General features: G+C 34.2%; 1 protein-coding gene across 2 annotated transcripts in view; it reads left to right on the top strand.

The window, feature by feature from the left end:
* Positions 1–25,031, top strand: part of LOC150076851 (rRNA-processing protein FCF1 homolog) — a 38,637-nt gene extending 13,606 nt beyond the window's left edge. For both annotated transcript variants that reach the window (XM_090386241.1, XM_090386242.1), the window contains exons 4-8: positions 2,873–3,021; positions 7,139–7,211; positions 12,409–12,496; positions 13,385–13,479; positions 24,926–25,031. In XM_090386241.1, the coding sequence (XP_090242367.1) occupies positions 2,873–3,021; positions 7,139–7,211; positions 12,409–12,496; positions 13,385–13,479; positions 24,926–24,974 (454 nt within the window). In that variant the 3' untranslated portion in view covers positions 24,975–25,031. The remainder of the gene's footprint in view (positions 1–2,872; positions 3,022–7,138; positions 7,212–12,408; positions 12,497–13,384; positions 13,480–24,925) is intronic.
* Positions 25,032–25,313: the final 282 nt, after the last annotated feature.

Raw genomic sequence — 25,313 nt, 5'->3', positions numbered from 1 at the left:
TTAAGAAAAAACATTAAGTATTGTCAGACTGAATTGTTGAAATAATTAAGTATTGTAGGATATTTTCCAACACTGGGTTGTTCGGGTCTTCTCATTGCCTACCTGCCCATTGATGAAACCCCCGATAGGATCTAAATGAGTAGCCAAGTAGTGTGCAGAAGTAAAAATTCCTATTAAGAATGTATCTTTGTTCCCAAACAGTAAAGACAAAAAAACAAAGTCTGGATAGTGGCAAACGTTAAATAAAACAGCAGTATACTTCTCCACTGGAGCAGTTCATTTTATTTAGAGTAGTGAATACCAAAGCAACTCCTGGTGGAGTGCCTCCACAATCAATGCACTAAGTAGTAAACTTAGTTTTCTCGGTCCTACATATAGAATGAGGCCAGGCCTGTAATGTACAGTGAAGTGTTGTTTAGTTTTTTAACTTAATTATTTGTTATCATTAAAGCTACTGAGGATGGGACTGAAGTAAGTTCTGTGTTATGTAGCTGAGTATTTAGCTATTAAATTTTTTAACTACTAAAGAAAAAGTAGTATTTACTATGCCAAAAATGAGTGTATATTTGTATATATTTCTGATTGTGTATTTGCATTATGCTTGTAGTTGCACATGCTTGTCTTTGGTAGAAATTAAAAGGCAAAAAAAAAAAAAGTCATGTTAGGGTTACTCAAGAACAGTGTCATCCATCCATATATATTGTGCCCATACATTTTATGTTCTCTGGTTGGTCTGCCTGTTTTTCTGGATGAAAAACTGAAGTTTCTGCAAGAAAAACCTTGCTGTCTTCACCTGAGACCAGTTAATTAGGGTGTGCTTCATAAAAAACCCATAAGTTCCTCGCTTTTATGGGTTTTCCACCTGGTATGTGGAGGATTGATTATATCCTCTGTGCTATCTGCAAGGACTAATTAAAAGGCAAATAAAATTGACTTTGTTTACAAGGGAGTGATGCAGTTGTAAAGTCAAAGTGAAGTAATGTGAGTAAGTTAGTCTGGCAGTTTAGTCAAAGTGTAGAAGTCAGCAGTATTAGAAAGTCTGACTGTAAAGTTCATTGATCATGCAGCATTTTTTGCAGAGATTGTTCAGGAGTTTGTTGTAGCCAAAGCTTGATATTGTCTATATGCCCTGCAGTTATTTACAAGAGGTAATCCTAGGAGAGCATTATTCAAATACTTGTATCCACAGGAAGGTATAAAGATAGGAGAAAATCTACAAAACCTATAGAAGCGGCCAGAGGAGGCACGCTGTAATTTTATAGAAACTTTTCCTGCATAGTAAGAAGAATATCTCACTTGAAATGGAAGGTACCTGTTGTTATTTTCTGCATTATTAAAGCCCTTTTATTCTTTGTTTAATATTGCATGAAGAATACTTCATGTCTGAAGTTACTATTTAAACTGCTAAAGAAAATTGCAGGTCTGAAATTACTGTTTAAGTGTTGCATATTGCTGTAGAATAGAATTAGCTGAGTTAGTATTTACAGGAAGGCTGGATATTGTCTTGTGGTGTTAACATATGAAAATTTCATGTGTGTAGTGGAAACTACATTTATCAAAATGTGTGTATGAATAATGTGCTTATGTGAAAGTTGAGTCAAGCTAAACTGTAATTAGAAATTAGGATGACCAAAAGTTCTAATTGAGATGATCCTGCTTTTACTGTATGTACTAAGTTCCAGTTCAAGTTTTATTGTGTGAAGATGTAAAGTCTTCCTTTTGTTAGTAATATCAATTATTGTGTGAATAATTTATCTTTCTTTGGTTTCTTTCAGTTAGATAAGGAACCCAGTGAATAAAGCTTTTGAAATTTATGCTGATGTGAGCTTACAATATTGCCAAACATAGAATAAGCTGGTACAAAAAAATTATCCTAATTTATCTGTGTGTACTGAATTCTGATTTGAGCCCTGTTATATGAAGATAGAAAGTCCTGCTGACATCTATACTGTTAATATGATTAATCTATTTTTCTTTGACTTATTGAATGAGGAAACAACCCCTTAAAGCTTTGTTTTCTTGAGCATTAGTATTAAATATTCCAAAGTGGTCAATTAGGAAAGATTATTCTTACAGTATCAATAACTGAATAACTCTGGAAATTAAAATTTAATCTTCTTCATTACCCATTATTAGACTATTCAAAACTGATTACAGAATGCTGTGTTCAATCCTCTTTGTATACCAAGTGTGGTCAGAACTGACCACCGAAAAACTTTTTTTGCTTGTTGTATTTTGTTTTTTATTTCTTAGTTATAAAATTAGAATGAAGCCAGGATGAGATTTAACACCACTTGTTAATACTAACTCTGCTAATTGCACAGCAGTCTATGAGGCTTAAACAGTAACTTCAGACCTGCCATATTCTTCAGGAGTTTAAAGTACTTACTGGATTATAAATTCGGTGAACAGTAACAGCCTGTATGATGCACTGAATAGAAAATTTCAAATGTCCTAGATCAGGTCTGGCAAACATATTGCATGAATGCCCAAGATGTCACTCAAGCAATTTTGGTGCATGCTCTCAAAAAGGTTTGCTGCCTCTGTCCTAGATACTGTACCTATAAAATTGGGGGTCACGTGTGGTCCATTTTGATGTCACTCAAGCAATTTTGGTGCATGCTCTCAAAAAGGTTTGCTGCCTCTGTCCTAGATACTGTACCTATAAAATTGGGGGTCACGTGTGGTCCATTTGGTATACATGTTCCCAAAAGAGATTTTGTATTCAGAAAGTTCAGCTTATATCAGTTTTTTTTTTTTTTTTGTTTAGCAAAACATTAATTTAATAATAATAATAATAATGACAGTAATAATTAACTATATATTTTAGCCTATTACAAGGAAATGACTAATTTTTTCTTCTTCATTGTAGGCCGCAGTATTCTTCAGCACTTTTCTTTAAGTATAATACACAGCTGGGACCACCATTTCATGTGCTAATGGACACTAATTTTATAAATTTTTCTATAAAGAATAAATTAGATGTTATACAGTCCATGATGGATTGCCTCTATGCTAAATGTAAGTTTTGTCATATTTCTATAGTTTATTAAAACTGCATATTTAAAATTTCATATTTCTTTTAAATACAATATTTTATTATCAGGTTGGAAAATAAATAATGCTAGATTTTATACTATACTTTATTTAGAAACAGCAAGGGCATTTGGGTAACGTCATTTAAAAATATAGTTCCTTGTTCTGTATTAGTGTAGTCTCTGGTGAAAAGACAAGACTAATAATTTGCACAGTAACATTTGACACTTTTCGAGGCAGTCAGTTTTGGCTCCATCAGTATGCTGCTAACTTTTTCTGCTTTCTTTGGAAGAGTTTCAAAAATTGTGTGTTGATTGATTTTAAAGAAAGCTTGCTTTTCTTGTATGGATTTCAATGATTTTTGATTGAAATAAAATTTTAGTCAATAAAATAATTGACCAAAATAAATATAGTTGGGGAAGTACATTATGGCAATCTTCCATAGAATTATACTTATAATGGTGATCACTCTTATACCACATGAATGTTAAGGTAGTTTATCCAGTTAATAACTAAATTCCTATACATTATGATTATGTTTCGGGTACCTGGCTGGTACTCATCATCAGACCATATATTGGCTGCTGTTAAAGGGCAAAAAAACAAATTGATATTACTGATTTGTGGGCTAAATTACAAAACTTCATATATAACTGTTACTTGTTATACTTTATATTATACATTATTATTAATTTATAATACAGGTAAGAATTATCTATACAAATGGGAAGTAAAAGGTATCAGGTTCAAATTTTTTACAATTAAATTTACAATTAAGCATATAATTATGGTTAACCAGAATTATAACATAGCCTTATCTGTTGACAGCTTCATGTCTCAATCGAATGTCTCATCACTGCTGTGCTTTCTGGAAAGAGGTGCTGTCAACAATTTATTTAAATTAGAGTATTTCAATCAGTTGTCCGATAGTAGAGTGCTAGGTAGGTTATTCTGGGTCCAGTGATTCTTGTTGGATTATAGCCTCGTTCTCAGATCTTTGGGGTTGTTTGGCTGGCTAATTTCCGGAGGGGGGTTGGTAAATTGGCTGTTCTGTTTCTTGGATATTTCTTTCCTGTTTTTTGAGGTCTTCTTCTACTGTCTTTTTAAATAAGTTGAAGTATTGTGTATTAAATTCAATTTCTTGTTTTCTGTTAACATATACCTTCATACAGTTTTATGTAGAATACTTTCTTGGATTTTCTCCTGTTGTATTGTTGGTCGGAGGAAAGAACTCTGGTATTGTTGAATTGCCATATATCCCACATTGGAATGCATGTAAGGTGGTGTCAGATTTTTCTGTTCTTGTGTATTGTACATCTTTTTTGGGTTCCTCTATTCTGGAATTGAGTCTTCTGTATGACTCTCCTATGTATGTGCTGCCTCCACACCCAAAGTCTATATGATAAATAGGGCCTCTGGGATTGTTGGGGCTGTTGGATTGATGTTTTAGAATCTGTTTTACAGAGGCTGAACCATACATACTACCATACATACCAATGCCGGGTATGTATGGTAGCAGATTGTTGGTTTCTTGATATTGCTGGGTTGTTTGAAGGTCTTAGATCTGTCAGCTATTATTTTCTGTACAGTGTGTAGAGGGAATCCATTGTTTAAAACTAAATTGGTTATATCTTCTTAATTTTTTTTGGAGGTATTCTTTCTTGCAGATTCAGTGTGCTCTTGGATGAAGCATTTTAGTACTTGGATGAAGCATTTTTGTTGAATGAAGGTGGCAAAATTTGTATTTAAGGATGATCCCTCTATCTGAAGGCTTCTTGTACACTTTTTATCTATAATTCTGTAGGTTTATTAACAGAAAGAAAACAGTAGGAAAAAAAGTAGTTAAAAAGATAGTAGAAGACCCCAAAAAAACCCAAAAAACAGAACAGCCAATTTACCAACCCCCTCTGGAACTAGCCAGCCAAACTATCCCCAAAGGTCTGAGAATGAGGCCAGGCCATCCACCTCAAGACTATAATTCAAAAAGAATCACTGGATCCAGAATAACCTACCTGGCACACTACTGTTGGACAAATAATTGAAATACTCTCATTTAAATAAATTGTTGACAGCACCTCTTTCCAGAAAGCACAGCATTGAGTGAGACATTTGATTGAGACAAGGGGCTGACAACAGGTATTTTTGGTTAACCTTAATTATATGTTTAATTGTAACTTTAATTGTAAAAAAATTTAACCTGGTACTTTTTTCTTCCCATTTGTATAGATAATTCTTACCTGTATTATAAATTAATAATAATGTATAATATAAAGTATAAGTAAAAGCTATATATGAAATTTTATAATTTAGTCCACAAATATATAATATCAATTTGTTTTCATGCCCTTTACCAGCCAGTATATGGTCTGATAATGGGTACCAGCAAGGTTCCTGAAATGTCACCTTAATGTATAGGAATTTAGTTATTAACTGAATAAACTATCTTAATATTCACGTGGTATAAGAGTGGTCATTACTGTAATTATAATTCTATGACCAAAATAAAATTTTAGTTGTCTAGACATGAAGTACATTAGAAACAAGCTGTCATTAATTAATTATTTATATAATGTATTGTTCTTTTTCTTGTATTAATAAACTAGTTTTTGCTTTTAATGTTTAACTTTATTTTTCATGCATTAAATGTGAAATTCAATTTTAATACCATCTAAAATGTGTGATTTTATATTGCATTAAATTTGAATAAGATTACTGATTCAAAAGCCCTTTCACTGAATGGAGACATTTGTGGGAATGCTTTTAAAGAAAAGTAAGTTCAAATCTTGAAATCATGGAGCATTATCATAATCTGCTATGATAATAAAAAAAAAAAAAAATACTACTCTAATGAAAGAAACAAGAAAAATGCTGTTTTATGGTATTCCTTTGTATAGAAGTCTCTATCGACATTTCTGAAAAACTGCCCATTTTTAAACAGTGACTGCATATTTATTAAGAAATGTATACTACTTCCTGTTAATATGCATTCATCATGTGATATAGTACTGTGAGTACAGTAGCAGTAGGTTTGCTTTTTCAGCTGCTTGTGTGCATTTGTTCAAGTACTTCTGGTCATATTGTGTATATCCAAGTGACCAACATGGCTTGCCCCCCTTAAAAAAAGAAAAGAACATTATTGCCCCCAGTTTTCTCTGACTTAAAGGAATGTCCTCCATGGTAAGTATGATGCATAATGTATCATGATTAGTCAGCACGAAACATTACTATCTGCAACTCTCTTGGATGGGTCTGGATTTGATTTCCTTTGATTGGAGGAATTTCTAAAGTCCTCTTCTGATGAGGCTGTAATTAGCTGATTTTAGGCAGAGGAAGTAGGGTTCACCATGGGTTATTCTGGACCTGCACAACATGCAAATTGGTTCATAAACACCTACTTCTACAAACAAATAATACAGATACAAATACATGGTACAGATTTGAGTAAAAATTACCTGGTGCTTAAAATAATAATTGGAATTTGAACTCTTTGGTTTAAAGGGATTATTTACTACCTAAAATATCAATCAAATATCAATCACAAATCTGATGCTGGAATTAAAAGCTGCAATTCAGAAGAAAGAAAGAGAAAAGTAGACTTGTGGTGGCTTGTCACTTTATGAGAACTCTCCTGTTCACAAAGCTTGCATTACATGGCTAAAATTTAGGAGTGGGTTTTAACAATTAAACCATCATCATCATAGATTTTTTCTGGTTTTGTAACTATTTTTTTTTTTGTTTAGCAACCGTATGGATTGCCTGTGAAGAATTCATTTTTAAGGATGACAAGGACTTGAAAATAGCTGTGGAGACATTGTGCAAGACTAGTCTGGGGGAAAAAAAAAAAAAGAAGAGTTCTCGGTAACTTTAATTGCTTACAGATTAAGCAATTAAAAATGCATTGAAGTTTGCAGGGAAGAAGAGGTAGCAATTACACTATTATTCTCAAAACTGTTTAACCACACATGTGCATGCTTCCTCCCGACCGACCACACACACGCGCGCACACACAACACAGGTTACTGTTTTTTATCTTATGAATTACAAAAGATATAATTGCTAGCAAACTGTTAAGAGAAATATATGCTATTCTTTTTCTTTGAAGGTATTCCATATGTTACGGATTGTGTTCTTGGTGAACTTGAGAAGCTAGGTAGTAAATATCGAGTGGCTTTAAAGTAAGTGTTCTCTTAGAATATTGAGATGAGTGCACATTGAAATTACCATATTACTTTTGAAAGCTTAAATGAATAGGTATTTGTGAGTCACCATTATTGTTTAATTTTTGATATAATGGCATAATTATTATATAAAAAATGAAAAAAAAAAAAAAAATTTAAATAAATTCTTATATATTAGCAGAAGTAACATGATTTTAATTGTACTGGCAATCAACGTAACAGTTATTGTGAATTAAGTTTTTGATCTATGCCAGTTTGATTGGATTTATCTTATTTTTTTTGCCAGCTTAATTGAATTTATCATTTTTATTGTTGCCAGATTGAATGAATTTATCTTTTTATATTGCCATATTCTTAGCTCTCATAATGGGAGCTTTCCTGGACTTGAGAAAAATCTCCACGACTGGAGATGTGCAAGCTTTTCGCCAAGTTTCATTGGTAATTTCAGTGGTGAAATGGATTACTACAGACTTGTGAGTTTCACTTTGGTGTCACAGAAAATTATGGCAGCTGTGGTTAAGGATATTACAGAATCAACTGAAATCATTGTGGAAACACCACATGGTTTCATTAAATATAAATCACATTTAACCATTCTGATAAAGTGTTTGAAGTTATCTTAGGCGAACTGGATTCAAAGATTAATTTTTTATTTTGATATCTAACGAAACATTTGTACATCATTGGTTTCACTTTTATTTTGGCAAACTTGTAGAATCTTTTAAGGCCTTTGATATAGTTTCACATGAATATTTTTTGTATAAATTGGGGCAGTATGCTCTTAGTGAGAAGTCATTACAGTTGATAAAAAGATAGTTAAATGGCAAGAGATTTTGATAATAGTTATTGCTCTGATTTTAAGTGTGTCACAAGTGGGGTTAGCATTACTATTGTAATATTAGTATTGACTAAGTGACTCAATGAAGCAAGCTTTTTTAGTATCATCTGTAAAAAAAAACAGGGAGGAGGGTTGATTCAATACCTGGTGCTTTATTATTTATAATATTCATTAATGGCATTGAAGAAGGTATTACACCCTCGATATCTGATGATACAAAGATAGATAGGGTAGTCAACACCAATAACCAAGGTATGTTATAGACTTTTAAGCAAAAAGAAAACTGAGAAATGAAAACATTATATTTATTAAATCAGTTAAGCCCCATAATAAAATTATATAAGAATTAAGAGTAAAATATACCCAATAATATGTAGAATTATATTGAGAGAGAGAGAAAGGAGGGAAAAAAAACAGCCCAAGCCTAGCACTTATTCTGAAAACAAAAGAAAAGTCTTGCCTATGTATAGATAATAGACAATATATAACTCAGATATGCAAATAATAAGAAAAGTTTTACCTACAATATAAAAGAATATTGCTAAAAATAATGTAATGCCAAAATATAAGAATTCTAAGCTTAATAATAATAGCCATATTTTTTATATGTAGAAAAAAAATAATTTAACAATAAAAAATAAAAGCAAAATAAAGTATACTGATCAGGCCAGAACAGGAATTAAAGCAAATGAACCAATTAATAACACATATATATATTTATATATATACAGTAGAACCCAGATAAGGAATTCCCGCATAAGAAGTTTTCCCCTGTACTAGGTTTGGTTTCTTAAGTTCCAATTTCAACTCTTTATGTTGTAACGTATTGTTTCCTGCATAAAAAGTTCATGATAAAGAATACATGGTGTATTATTATAATGATGTTTTCCCCTTAATACATTTTTTAAATATAGAAAGTCTTTATTTTTAATATTAAACATATTAAAAATAGCATTGTTTTTTACATGAATGACTTCACAATGAGTTGCCCTGATATTGCACTACTTCCAATAAGCAACTCTTTGCCAATGGAGAAGGCTAGTGTTTCTAATTCTCAGCGGATATCAACACCCAGGGGTGGTGGGTGATGGTATCCGCCGAGAAGCTATTGGTGAAGTGTTGCCTATTCGAGAATCCATTGTCGAAGCATTGTTTATTCAAGGCAGTTCAATATCAGGGCAACTCATGGTGAAGGCAATACAATAAGAGATATCACAAAAACAATGCCACCTACTTCGGTGATTTTCTACAAACTAAAATGATATACAGGAATTTTTCTAGCAGGGATAAGGAGGTGATTATCCCCTTGTATGAGGCAGTGGTCAGGCCACACCTTCAGTACTGTACACAGGTCTGGAGGCCTCATTTTAAGAAAGATGTATAGCTGCTGGAATGGGTACAGAGAAGGGCAACAAGATTAGTGAATGGAACGGGTGGTCTTATGAAGAAAGGCTTAAGTTTTGCAAATTACAGTGTCTGGAGGCTAGGCACCTACGAGATAATCTGATTGAGGTGTATAAAGCCTTGAATGGTTTGAGCATGCTCAATGCTGATGGGATTCTTCCTCTTGCTCAGAATAATCGCCTGAGAGGGCATAAATTCAAATTGAGGAAAGACAGTTGTAGGATAGATGTGCAGAAATTTGCCTTTGGCCAGCGGGTGGTTGATTGCTGGAACAAACTTTCATCTGTCATAGAAGTTGATAGCTTAAACAAATTCCAAGCAGAACTGGACAAACATTTGGAGCGAGTGAATGGGTGAAATGAGAAGGGGGTGTGTGTTTTTTTTTTTTTTTTTTTTTGGTTGATGCTATATAAGCTTGCTTTCTTGCATCATGTGCCCTTGCTAATGCTAATTTACAAAAAACTCGTGGTGAAGGCAATACAATATGAGATATCACAAAAACGATGCCACCTACTTCGGTGATTTACTACGAACTAAAATGTTGCTACCCACTAACTTGTTCGATTAGTCAATTTTTCGTAGTCTGATGCTTTCAGCCTTAAAACCTTTTTAGTATAAAAATTTTGATGTAATGGAAGTGACATATGCAATTGTCTTCATCGATATCCATAATTGGATAGTTTCGACCCCAAGAAGCACAGTGAAGCATTTGCCGTTAAGTTCTGATGGTTATGAACAGTTCTGAATTACTTAGTGGATTGTTGCTCTGTCTTATTGTAATTGTGACCTTTTAAACTATGTTGAAACTCCAAAGGAGCTCATCCTTCCAACTTGGTAATGAGTTTAATGAACAGAATGTTAAGCAATTAGAAATCCCCAGTTTAAAAATGTTTCCCATAGGCAGAGTAAAATATTTATATACTACTTTGAAATAGTACTTAAAAATGATCTTTAACTTATGTATGTTTATCTTTTCATTTTTATTTGTGTAGTTAATATTTCATACCCTTAGATCATTTTCCCTTCTAAGAAGTTTTCCCACGTAAGAAGCTCTAAACCTCTAGTTCCTTGGAAAACCTCTTATCCGGATTCTACTGTATATACTTATACAATAATATACCTAAAGTTCTTCATATAAAAATTGTATGATGTTTGCATTTTATAGATGCATCTATAAAAAAAAATAGATGCTTATTTTTGCTTTCTTATGTTTAATGTTTTCATATCTCATTTTTCTTTTTACTTAAAAATTTTCTATATTTTACCATTAGTTGGTCTTAATTGATTCTTTGCATTTTCAAGTATTGCTCTATGCCTTACTGAAATACCAGGACCCCACTTCATGGGTTGAGCAGTTATGCTCCCAGTATGTCTGTATGCTATCATATTCTAAAGTTTTATGCCCCATGAATTCGAGGGGGGTTGGGGTACTGTTTCTATCTCATTTCTTCCCTCACTTTGCCTTGGCATATATTTTACTTATTTCTTATCCTCTGTTAGCCCTCCACCCCTTCATCTATCTGTTGGGTTAGTGCTGTTATTCTGCCAGTATGCTTTTAAATTTTGAAAAATTATTACCTTTTTAATTATATTCTCCTAACTCAGGCTTTTTGGCATATTTTTAAGTCCTATTACTGACAGTAGCAATCAGAAACCGATACCTCTTGCCAATTAATATTTCAATGTATTGAAGGGGGTTAGCCCTTATTAATGTACCATTCAATGTATCCTTATATGATAACTAGCTATAATAATTTTAGTAACATTTGATACTTATTTGTTTATTTTTGAGTCTTCTCTTTTGTTTATTAGTTATACGAGGGGGATCAAAAAGTTTGTACTGTTACCTAGAAATAATAGCAGTAGAAAAGCAAAACTTCACAGGAACTTTAAACCTTTTCTATGTACTCTCCATGTATAGTAACACATTTCTGCCATCTATGGATCAGTTGTTTAATGCCTTGATCATAGAAGTCTGCACTTTTTGCCTGAAACCACGATTCCACTTCATTGATGACTTCCTGAGATGAATCAAAGCAGCGTCCATGCAATGGTTTCTTCATTGTACACCCAGCATTCATCATTTGTCACCAACCGATCAAAATAGTTCTCAACATCTGCATTACATAAATCCAACAGTTAGTTAGAACATTGCATTCGACATTGCTTCTGCAAACATATCAGTAATCTTGGAATCCATCATGCAGAGATCTTAGACCTGTGCAGATGGCCATGTAAAGTGCTGTGGGCAGACCCATAACTAATTCCCACTGCATTTGCGATGAAATGAATTGTCACACTTCTGTCACTCAGCACCAGCTGCTCAACCTTTGCAACTGTCTGTGGATGTTGATGGCCTTCTTTTGGCTCATCAAAGACACTTGTAAGACTGCACTGGAACTTCCATTTCCTATTTTTACAGTGTCATAGGATGGACAATTCTGCCTATACACAGCTTTTATTTCTTTGTCAATTTCCCGAGCTTTCTTGCCCTGCAAATGCAGGAACTTGATTACTGCTCGATACTCCACTTTGCCAACCCAGATTCCGGGCTCCACCTCTAGTGTACAATCACCTATGGGAATTTCACATGTTAGTTATTGAATATGTAGACAACTTATATTAAAAACGGCATCTTCCTACTGATATTTTATCTAGGTCAGGGTACAAACTTTTTGATACCCCCCTCATACATACTTTTTCTCTCGGTGTTCACTAGCCTGTTTTCATATTTCTACATTTTCTATATTCTGTAATGTCACAGCCTGATCTAATTTTTAGCCATTTATATGATGACAATCAGTTCTGTTAAGTTTAAATTTACTTTACGCATTATCATTCTTCATTTATGTCATTGCTCTATTTCTCGAACTGTTGGTTCAACATTTGTTGCAATTATATATATATGTATACATATCTTAGAATTTTTATTTCTGCTATTATTATTTTTAGAATAGTTAAAGATCCTCGATTTGAAAGAATTCCATGCCTTCACAAAGGAACCTATGCTGATGACTGTATTGTACAAAGGGTTACCCAGGTATTCTGTTCCTTTCTTTATATTATAAGTGAATGACAGAGATATAAAACTAAATCTTGACTTATTGACTTTATTAATCTTTTAAAGTGATCTGTTTAGACTCTGTTCTAAAACAGAGTAAATTAAATATGAGAAAATGGAAATAAAATTCTAGAAATGTTATGTACAGTAGATATTTGAAAAACACTTTGTACCTTTTATTCAGAACCATTGATTATATAATACTTATATATAAAACCGTTGAATTCTCATTGAGTATTGATGTTAATTTTCCTTATAGTGTTATCGCATTACTTCAGATTTGTAACCTACTGAAAGTAGCTTACAAACTTGAAGGACCAGTCTTCTTTTTTGACAATATAGGCTTGACATTTTAATATATATCACATCTGAGTACCAGTAATATATCCCTTTTGTGGGATTCACTGGGACCAAACTGTTTTTGGTATTAATCCATATTTAGTTATAGTAAATGTATCAAAAATTGCAGTAACAGGTACATTTTGCTCTGTGATATTTCCTATTGGGGGAAACTACCAAATTGCCAGTGAAAAAGTATTAAATGAGAATTACTGTACTAAGCCACAATATAGTAAAACATTTCTCAATTAGAAAGTCCCACTGTAATTTGGCAGATAAGTAAATTAATAGATTTGTTCAGCTTATACACTAATTGATAAAATTACTGAAACACATCTCTTAGTATGATTCAGCCACTGATTGCTTAATATATATAAAACTAGTGAATTCTCACTTTGTTTGATGTTCATTTTTCTTATAACCAGTGAAAATCTTAATTTTTAATTTATTTTAACTTAAAATTAACTGAAATTTTTAACCGAGTGAATATATTCGATGATTAAAAAAAAAGAAAATTTTACATTGCAGCATAAATGTTATATTGTTGCCACATGTGATAAAGATCTGAAGAGGAGGATTAGAAAGATTCCTGGTGTTCCAATTATGTATATATATCAACACAGGTAAGCAATTTTCTTTTTGAATACATTAACTACTTTGAAGTCTACACGGTGCCTAAAAAAGAATCATACTTTACAAATAAATATTCTAAATTTACTAATGTTTGTAGTTTTCAGTTTTCTTAGAGTGAAGAGGAAAAATCATGCATTACTTATTTATGTGTTAAGATTCTAGTTGTTCCGAAACAGATACTGACACTTATAGTATATAATAAGCACTACTCTCACGCTGATAGTATATAATATATATGAGAATTGGTTGTAATCTTGCCTGAAGGCATATAATGTCTAACGAGTAGGGTGTGTTGGTGTGTGATATGTAAAAAATAGGGCATACATTCACCTTTTGGTGTGATATATAAAGAGTATGGTTCACACTAAAACAGCTCAGTATATGAATAAGCTGAAAGCGAGCCATGACCACCCCATTTGGATTTGGAAATAATTGCCCTACAAAAATGTATCTATACCTTCTGTGTGTGAAAAAATGTGGAGGTCCTAAAGTCTCAACTTTATTAGACAGTTGGACTGACAACTTGAATAGTCGAGACCCGCTAATTTTCGTAAAATCAGACAAATGGTAATAATTTATTGTAAATTTTTCCTTGTAGAGGATCTGTGATCTCATTATGGATTTAAAATAAACTTTGTGGATTTTTTGAAAAGGGTAGTATAGGCTATTTTTGGAAATTTTAAAGGAATATTAAATTTTAGGAATATTATATACAGTGGTACCTTGGTTTGCGAGCATAATTCGTTCCGGAAACGTGCTCGTAATCCAAAGCACTCGTATATCAAAGCGAATTTCCCCATAAGAAATAATGGAAACCCAGATGATTTGTTCCAAAACTCAAAAATATTCATATACTGTAAAAATGATTAATTCAAAATACATACCTTTTTATATTTTTAATATTTAAATTTAATATATATAAAGCAATCGAATTTATTAATTATTGGGTAGGACGACTTTCACTGTCTCTAACGGAATCACTGCTATCTGTTGATTTTTTCTTTTTGTGCGACTTTAACAAGGAATCTTTCCAATGACACTTGCTTTTGCCTCCTTTTGAGGATTTCACGGAAATCAGATTCATCGCTCGCACTATTACAAAACGAGGAGGCACGCTTGATACACATAAACAAAGCTGCACGTGTGTAGCCCGGTGGGCCGGAGGCCGGTGTGATTTTGGCCATAAACCGTAGTATGAGGCCACTATAAATTTTCCCGGGTAAGAATTTTTGACCCAGTCCGCCTCTGTTTATCGATATTGCTTTTTTTTTTTTTTTCTCTCTCTGAATCTGCAGTGTCTTCGCCAGGATGCTTCCTTTTCACACCTTTTAATTATTTTACTCATTTTTAGGGAATAAAGCACAATTACAAAACGAGGAGGCAGGCTTGATACACATAAACAAAGCTGCGCGCGTGTAGCAACTGAATAAACAACACCGTAAAGGCAGAGACAACTCTATTAACACCTCACATTTTACTAAAGCACATTTCTAGGGGTTACTACCATAAAACAATAAAAACAATTTCCAGTTGCGTTCTGCGAGTGAATCTGTTATAAACTGGTAGTAAACTCGATCTAATTGCTTTTGCGATTATACCGATAGCTGGAATTGTGTTGGTTTTTACGTTATTATGGTGAAATGTGTTTCCCCTTCACTGATATAAAAAACCATAAATACATTTTCAAAATCTTCTCTTCATTCCTATCGGGTTGCGTTCGGTTGGGGTGATTCTGCGTTCGACTGCCATTTCTTGTAAACACAAAGGCTAATTGTGCATAAGCGAATTCGGTTCGTGTTATATAAGATATCGTTCCCCTATTTATAAATCGTGTATGATCGAATTCGTGTAGCGTAAACACGTGTTATACGAGGCCTGACTGTACAGTACTCGTATTGCAAGACCTCGCTCGTTTATCAAGTTAAAATTTATTAAAAATTTTTGCTCGTCTTGCAAAACACTCGCATACCAAGTTACTCGTAATCCAAGGTACCACTGTATTTTATTTTAAGGCAGAAGAATACTGCTGCATCCGGGTGAGGTGTAATTCAGAAGGTGTTAAAATTGCAATTATATGGAAGGAGGACAGAGGAAAAGCCAGCTTTTGTCCTAAATCCTTGCATGGGGAGTAATTGTAGGCATAAAAGGAGATGATGTCCTGAAGCCTGATGGGGGCTTTTCGTTAATACTGTCTTCAAAGGAGGGTGAATATGTGTCGAGGCCGTCTTTTATAAGCCGGGCACATTCCATTGCCATATTTCAAAAGCGCGGTGGGGGGTTAAGTAGTCAAAAAAGGGCAAAGTAGGGTGGAGGGGAAAAATTTCCCACCTCACCGTATTACACTTATAATTTGGGAATTTGGAAATTATAGATGTTTTTTTTGGCGGAAAAAAAAAAGAAAGGGGTTTCACTCGGAAATCCGGGTGTGTGACTACCCGTCCCTGTTAGTAAAGGTCCTGGATTTGGGAGGGGGGGGGAAGTGTTATGTTCTGTTGTTAAAGTTGAACTTATGGGATATTTGTTTTAGGTCACATTCTTCAGGGATTGTTATTGGTCTATGTATGTTTGTTGATCTCATTGCTAGTGTCTCACTGGTTCCTAACTTAAATTTTGTGTCTTGTTTGTCAATTATTATTGCATTTTTGAAGGAGGGGTAATGTCCTGTGTCTAAGTGGTGAGCTACCAATTTGGAACTATTATTTTTTTCTGTTCGGTCTGTTTTTTCTTTGTTATTTGTAGCTACTTTTAAACTGCTTTTATGTTTTTGGATTCTTGTATGTAGCGATGTTCTCATGCTGCCTATATATATGCAATCACAATCCAGTTCGTTTGCTATTTGAAATCTATTTTTTTTTTTTTTGTTGATAGCTGAGCTTTTTAGGTATGTCCATAGTTTCTTGGAGCTGTCAAAGGCTAGATTTACTCTGGAATCTTTGAAGATTTTTTTTCAATGGTTGTTGGTATGTTTCAATGTATAGGAGCCCTATCCATTGTTTTCTTGGCACTTCTCATTTTGGTTTTTCTTGCCAGTATTTAAGGTGCCGTTTATAGCCATTTTGGGTAACCGCAGTTGGAAAATCTGTTAAGCGTTTTGATCTCCTGTTTGCGTTCATCCTCTGTAGATGAATACCTGAAAGCATTGTTGAACTGGGCTATTAGGGTTGATTTTTTTTGAGAGAGAGAGGGGGCTGTAGCTATCAAAATGTAAATAATTCCCCTTATTTGTAGGTTTGTGGTATATTTTTATGTTTATTTTGATGACATTCCTTGTTAATGTTAAATTTAGGAAGTTGATCCTGTTGTTTTCTTCATTTTCAATTGTGAATTGTAGCCGATCATCTACATTATTCAACTCATGGAAGATGGTATTTATTGTGTCTGGTTTGCCTATAAGCAGACAATCATCTATATACCTTCCATAAAATTTAAGGGATGGGGAGGAGTACTTGGAAATGATGTGGTTTTCTATTTCCAGGTGGTAAAATTCAGAGATGTCCACTTATTTCCATAAGTACCCCATACTTATATAACTACTCATTTCCATAAGTAGCCCATTGGTACCCCATATACTTGTTGATTAAAATCTCTTTTATGGGTGAAATAACTCTCTGATAACAGTATATTTAGTAAGATTGTTATATTCGAAATATCTAATTTTGTTCTGTTTCTAAGTGTTGGATCATTACGTAACGTCTTGGCCTTCACAGCTTTTTGAGGGTGTACGTTTGTGTATAGTGATTTTATATTGAAGGAAAATAATTTGTCATCAGGTTCTAATTTTATATTTTTGATTGACGAAAATAGGTGTTCTGTATTTTTTATGCGATATTTGGAATAATTCATTAGGGGTTTTAGTATGTCAACCATAAATTTTGCTGTTGATGCATCTTTGAAGCTTACTATGGGCCTCAATGGTTTGTCTGGTTTATGCAACTTGGTGACTCCAAATATGTAGGGTGAACGTGTGGTATGGGCTAGGAGGTCTGTGTGCAAATTGTTGGTAATCTTTTCTTCGGAGCATTGGCTAAATTCAGATGGGGTAGTAGGATTTTATCCCTGTGAGTTATTCCAGGGTTTTTTTGCCTTCACAATGTGCAAATTGTCCCATGAACACACACTTCTAATATATTCTGTGGATGATGAGCTCTAGTGCTGTTAAAATAATTAGATATGAATTTTGTGCCATACTGTGTGCAAAAGGCCTGGATTGATTTCTGTCACTGACTAAAGTTGAGAAATACTTCTGGTTGGGATGGAAATCCTTTTATGGTATTTTTCATGGCCAATCTCAGAGATGACACCTTACAAAAGATTGTAAGGTCTCTTCCCTCCTAGAAGCTTCTGTTTTTCAATCTGAAAATAGGCAGATTGTTGCATAGAATATAAGCAATTTGCAGACATATATACTGATGCTCCATGGTCTTAGGTGAGCTGTTATTTATATATTTTTCAAGAAACCAAAGATATATGTAGTATAGTCAAAGTTCCTGGACTGGCTGCACAGCACTGCAGTCAATAAATGCAGCATAATTGCAGTTATCAGATTGCAAGTTTCAACGTATACTATGTATGCCACGTACACAGAAATTTGTTAAACATTTGAAGTACATGTCTCATTGCCATGTGCATTTACTTAACCATGACTTGTGAGGGTAAAAAATGTCAAATTTGGAATATTATACAAACATAAAATTTTGCCAATGTTTAAGGGAATCTGCTTCTGAAACATTGGAAATGATTTGTCAAATTTAGGGAGAGAATTCTCTGTTTCATGCTACTGTGTTGAATGGTATTATAGATTCAGAGAGGGAAGAGAAACTTGAGAAGACAGTGCTGAAGGGCCTTTTAACTGCTCATATGCCAAAAAAAAAATGTGAACAGCCAGACAACTTGGGTGTCAGAACTATTGGTGACTGTTAAAAATTTGCAGAAGCTTTAAATATTTCACACGGAAGCTTTCCTGGAATTTTAAGTGATTTGAAAATGCATCAAGTTGTTCACCACGTGGTGTCTTCGGTGCCTGCCGATATCAGTGCAGCGAGCAGATGACAATTTGGCAATCCCATCTGATAATAATCCACAAACAAAGCAAGAATCATTGACTTTGAAATTGCCTCATTTGCAATGATCAAAAAATTTTCACCAACACAGGTTTATAAGAATAGTGATGATAGAAATTTTTTTTGCTGCACTGGCTGTGACAGACAATTTGGCAAAAGAAATCAGAACATTTGGCAGCAAAAGATTGGAAGTTGTTGAATGATAATGCTCCTGCACACCACTTATTTCTCATCCAACAAGAGCTCACTAATTTACAGCCAGAACAGTTCTGGCTGGAAATTGATCATTGCATCTTAATTTGCAGTTTTTTGATCATTGCAAATGAGGCAATTTCAAAGTCAATGATCTGAGTTATACTACTACTACTAGCAGTTGTACCAGTGGGAAAGGTGCCTCCGTAGCCAGGTGGGCAGGAGCAGCAGGGCGTAGCACATGCTTCTTGATTAGACCTTGGTTCGAGCCCATGAGCCACCAAATACGGAGGATGCGCAAAGGTCAGGGAATAACCACCATATATCCCTGGAGTAATATGGCCTTAGTTGCTAATGCTCTTAAAAACCAAATAACAACAACCAGTGGGAAAAGTGCATTATCCTCAAGGGAGAGTACATTAAGAGTGAATGTGTCTAGGTTTTGTTATGTTTAATATGCAAGTATAGAAAGTTTTTCACTGTACCACTCATTATAATCACACACATGAAGTTCTGGGTTGTAGGAAGAACATTTGTATACCTCCACATACTTGAATATCCAGATGTTGTTCACTGTTGCTTATAGTGTTCTGGAATTATGCAATATCATTCGGCCCCGGGTACCAAGCATATTTCGAGACCAGGCGATATTCTTGTGAATCATAAAGTGCTCTTGATAAGCGATTGAAATTACATTTTTAAGTTCTACATTTCTTTCAGCAATCTTACTTTAAAAAACAGTTCTATACTTGAAAAGTCGCAAGTTAGAACACAGAAAGGAAATACACCTATATTTATATTTTTACTAATTAACTAACACTTCAACTGCTTGGCCTCTGAGCGGCACTTCTCCTCCCTCCCTGTAGCGGGGCCAGTAGCCTGGGGGAAAAGTTATCCTCCAGGGCGAAAAGGAGTAACCATGGATATAAAGGATTATTCATCTCTAGAACCTTCAAATTCAAGGCCAGACAAACCAAATGATGATGACTTGAACCAACCAAAAAGGCTCTGAAGAGGTGTAGTGCAATGAGATGCCAAACTTCCTGGTGATACACTCGCTCTCCAACCAGCCTGTCGGCATATTATCACCATTTGACCATTTGTCATCCAAAGATTTTTGGAATCCATTGCTGGAACACCAAAAATGATTAAACGACTGCAATCTGGAGACCTCCTAATCGAAACAGCCTCCTGAAAACATTCAGAGTGGCTGCTTAAAACAACATTTGCTGGGCTACCGATATCTATCACTCCCCATAATACGTTAAAATTCATCCAAAGGTGTCATCACAGAGTGGGACCTTATTACAGTATCTGAAGAGGAATTAGTGCAGGAACTGGGTAACCAAAAAGTATTGTGCAAAACGTATAAAGACCAAAAAAGGTGGAAATCTTGTTCCAACTCGATCCATAATTTTAACATTCAGCACCCCAGATTTGCCATCCTCAGTAAAACCTGCTACTTAAACTGCCAAATTTGGCCTTATATCCCTAATCCCATACATTGCTTTAAATGCCAAAAATATGGACACTCCCAACAAGCATGTAGAGGTGATGCCATTTGTCCAATTTGTGGTTCCAAGGAGCATACACAAGCAGACTGTTCAGCCTCAAGTCCCATTTGCCCCAACTGCAAAGAAAGTCACCCAGCCTTTTCCAAATCTTGTGAAATGTGGAAAACAGGGAAGAAAATCCAAAAATATAAAATAGAGCACACAAAGTCACACCGTACCCTGAGGCACGCATACAGGTTATGTCGACCGTGCCCAGTCGAAGCTTTCATTCAACAGCAGCTTAAACAGATGTATCAATACCTCCCAGCACACCTCTAGCTAACTGGGTTAAAAACACATTATCAAACTCTGGAAAAGACACACATCAAACTAAAATCAGTGAATCGACCAACACTCCAATCAGTATTCCAACTGAGACTCGGACAATCCTGCATGACAAAGAAAAACTAAAACTACTAAAGACAACAATAAACCTGAATCATCCACCAATAGTATGGAAGTAGATGTAAACTCAGATCATGAGGAACCCATACTAGAACTTCACGCAAACGACACTATGGATACCATACGTCCCACGTTCCCGAAAAAAATTCTCCTCAAACAAAAAACAAGTCAGATGAATCGTCCTCAACTAAACCTAAATGAACCACAGCATCTTACAATGGAATTGCAGAGGCTTTTGTTCCAACACAGACAATATTCAATACCTAATTAACCAATATTCTCCGGTTGCCTTTTGTTTACAGGAAACTTACCTAACCATCAACTTTCTTCTTTGATAAAGAACTATTGCCTTTATTGAAGAGATTAAAATACTGCTAATGCTGCCCATGGTGGTGTGGCAATTCTAGTAAATTCGAAGATACCAACGAAACATATCCCACTTCAAACTGAAATAGAAGCTGTTGCTATTCGTATAAATCTCCATAGTGCAATAACACTTGTCTCAATCTACCTACCGCCAAACTGTACTTACTGTTTAAAAGATCTTGAAGACCTCTTTATACAGATACCTCCACCTCTCTGTATATTAGGGGACTTTAACGGGCACCACCCCTTATGTGGCTCACTTAAATTGGATAGTTTTTTTTTTTTTTTTTTGTTATTTGGTTTTTAGGAGCATTAGCAACTAAGGCCATATTGCTCCGGGATATGCGGTGGTCATTCCCTGACCTTTCCGCATCCTCCGTATTTGGTGGTGACGGGCTCGAACCCCGGTCTAATCAAGAAGCGTGTGTTACGCTAAATTGGATAGACGGAGCCGACTAATTGAAAGCTTTTTAGAGGCACTAAATCCCACCATACTCAATACTGGTGCACCGACACACATACAGCTCCCAACTGGACACACCTCAGCAATAGATCTCTCAATTTGTTCACCAGTACTGACCGTAGAGTGGTATGTAATAAATGACCCCATGAGCAGTGACCACTTCCCAATATTATGCAACTTTTTGGTAGCACAGACTCCTTCAATTCAACCCTGCAGAAAATGGAAATTTCTCCGAGCAAACTTTAATTACTGTTGATGAGGAAAAAATTTGCCTCCAGTATATTGATAATGTGACAGATTACATGTCACAACTTCTAAATTCAGCTAAAGACACAATACCACTATCAAATCCCCTGGGCTGAAAGCATTATAATTACTGGTGAAATGAGGAATGCACCAAAAAAAAGAGAGCAAAAAATAAAGCCTAGAATTTGTTTAGGCAATGTCCGAGCACAGCCAATCTCATTAATTATAAGAAATTAAGGGCAAAAGATGCTTCATACAAAAGCAAACCAAGAAAGAATCCTGGACCCGTTTTGCATCCAGCATTCACAGAAACACTAATCCCAAAATAATATGGAAAAAAAATTAGGCAGCTGTCTGCCTAATCCCTTGTTAAATTTAGATAAATTCCAGCTACTAGAAGAGCAGACATCAGTTTATTCTACACGAATTACAGTTTATTTTATTTTAACAAGAGCTATCATTATGACTATTTATCTCTTTGTTGAATTATTTAAAATGTAACACTTGCTTTATTTAATGTATGGTTACTAGGAATAGAAATTTTTTAGCATTACTCTCTTTGAGAAATTTTATTCTCTATTTCATAGCCATAGATGAAGCACAGTACTCACTATTGCATGGGTACACTTGACAAACATTCATGCGCACATAGGCAAAAATAAAATGCAAATAATTATAAAATTGTATTTATTTTTTTAATCTTAAGTTGCTGAAGGAGAGTTCTTCAGTGTAAAGTGAAATTAACTGTGCACAGTAATCTTTGTTTGATGCCTTTGGCTGATCCACTTGTAAGTTTTCCTAGCTGGTGTTAATGTGAGTTTTTAATTCTTCTTCGTTATGATGTCCAATTGCATTCTGTGCTGAATACATCCATTTAGAAAGTGTATATTTTGTACATGGCTAATTTAACTTACTTTCTGTAGAAGTCCCCAAGATAGTCATTATAACATAGTATTTCAACCTTTAAAGTGCTAAATTACTGTTTAAATATTCATCCTATGCAATTATGATTATTTTCATTAGTTTTAATTAGTTATTTAATATTATTTTGATATTAATTTAGACAAATTGACAAAATCCTTGTTTGTATATGTAGATAAAAGCAAACTAAGTTGGTTTTTGGCCGTATATTTAAGCGAAGCTTCTGTCAACTCATGTATTTGAAGAATTTTACCAAGGAGTAGTCTAATTGGGTAGATTTTAAGCTGACTTGAAGCTTTGGTGACCAGAACGAGAACAGCTCCAGCATGCTCTCTTAGCCAACCAATTTAAACTCTGTATAATCGAAATTGCTTCCTCACAACATCGTGTAAAAAAATTTAAAAATGGTACTTTAAAAACCTCTGACCACGTAAATATCCATTAGTGTATATTAAATTCCAGATTATATTTTAATGCAGCATAGCACAAAATTCTTGAGATTTTTATCCTTGCATTTAATACGTCAGTAACTTTATTTTAGCTGCTCATGCATGCCTCTGAAGCCTTTACCCCAATTAAAAGTAATATTAAATTATATTTAATGGGAAAGTTTGTTCAAGAAGTTTTTATCTTCAGAATCTGATTTCATTATAAGATTTAAATATAATAAACTCTGGCTAATGATGGGGAGAGGCAGAGATAATTGCAGATAATTGAAAAATGCAGATAATCCAAAATTATTTTGTTTTGAACTAGCATAAGTTGGTTTAGTTCTGAATTATTTTATTTTTAACTAGCATGTATTGGTTTAGTTTTGGCAAAACGTGCATAAGAGCAACCTCCAATTGTAACTTTGTCCAACTATAACATCAATCAAGTATACATGAATAAGTCCTAATTATTAAATTTCACTAGATAAAATTATAATTAATAAAACTAGACAAATTAGATTTGCATTCTAATGGCATAGTTTCTTTGACTTGTTGCATATTTTCCCCTATTGTTGATTTTATGCATAAATCATGTTGTCATACTATACCTTTGCCAAATGGAATTCTTAAGATCAATTGCAGATTATTATTTTGATAGCAACTGATTGAGTGATTGAGAAAATGAATTTCCCTCCATTATAAATAAATATTCTGTTTGTACTCTGGGGATGGCCAGAGGGTATACAAGATTGACGACAAGATAATTATATTTTATAGCGTTGCACTGATTTGAACTGTGACATGGATAACACTTTACTGACACACTGGCCACTTGGCTATGCTCAATATGGGGAAAAAACCCATAAAACTAGACTGTTTTAAACTTAGCAGGGTGGTAGAGAAATCACAAGAACTTATGACAGTATGCTATATCAGAAACCTTCAATTGGACAAGTAAAGAATAATTTTTAAAAAAGTAAGAACCTCAGGAAATCTATTATCCTCTTTTAGCATTAGTAGAAGCATATGAATCAAGAAAGCAAGCTTATACAGCATCAACAAAAAAAAAAAAAAAAAACCCCTTCCCATTTCACCTATTCATTCACTCCAAAAGCTTGTCCAGTTCTTCCTTGAATTTATTTCAGCTATCAATTTCCACAATGACAGATGGAAGTTTGTTCCAGTAATCAACCACCTGCTGCCTGAAGGCAAATTTCCACACATCTATTCTGCAAATGTCTTTCCTCAGTTTGAATTTATGCCTCCTCAAGTGCATAACTTGAGCAAGAAGAAGAATCCCATCAGCATTGAGCTTGCTCAAACAATACACCTCAATCAGATCACCTTGCAAGTGCCTAGTCTCCAGACGCTGCAATTTGCAGAACTTATGCCTTTCTTCGTAAGAGCAACCCTTTGTTTTCCTCATCAATCTTGTTGCCCTTCTCTGTGCTCGTTCCAGTAACTCTACATCCTCCTCTTATCATATCTACATCCAGCTTTATCCTCCATGGAAGGAAAATTATACTTTTGGAAGCACATGAGAGAGAAATGAAGGCTTAGTGTAGTGTACAGATACACTGTTTCATAGGTTTCCAGTAAATGAAAATTAAAAAGGAATTCAAAAAAACTGAATTTTATTGTTAATCTACAAACTGGATAAACTACACACGAATAATCAGGAGTTTACCGCGTAAATATACATTATAGATATGGTGTAATGTTTACATTCTTGAGTTGCATTTTTAATGTGCTAATTTTACAATTTACAGTTTAACATGTCATTTTATGTATTTTTATAGGTATTCCATAGAGAGGATGCCAGATGCATATGGTGCTCCCAAATTGTAATATACTGATTTATGTGTACAGCTATTTTTAATATTTCATGTAAATGTAATATTGTACGTAAATATATAGCTGGTATCACAAATAAAATAAAATAAAAAATGTATGTTGTACATACACTTTACACTACTTGCACAGAAACATTTATCTTAAGAAGTAATGTTAAACTTTTCTTAAAATAAAGGGATTTTTTAGTATTTTAATGTTTTATACATTTTTAACATCCACAGTTTTGATTATTTGCATATAGTTTCTCTGCAATCCTAAGTTGTTTCCAGCACGTACGAGGGGTGATCATTTAATTTGCAGACTGGTGCAAGATCTTATCTTAATTGTCATTGT

This window comes from Mastigoproctus giganteus, chromosome 12, assembly GCF_048544385.1.
Source record: "Mastigoproctus giganteus isolate SK-2022 chromosome 12, ASM4854438v1, whole genome shotgun sequence".
NCBI lineage: Eukaryota > Metazoa > Arthropoda > Arachnida > Uropygi > Thelyphonidae > Mastigoproctus > Mastigoproctus giganteus.
This window is presented reverse-complemented; position numbering and strand designations above follow the sequence as displayed.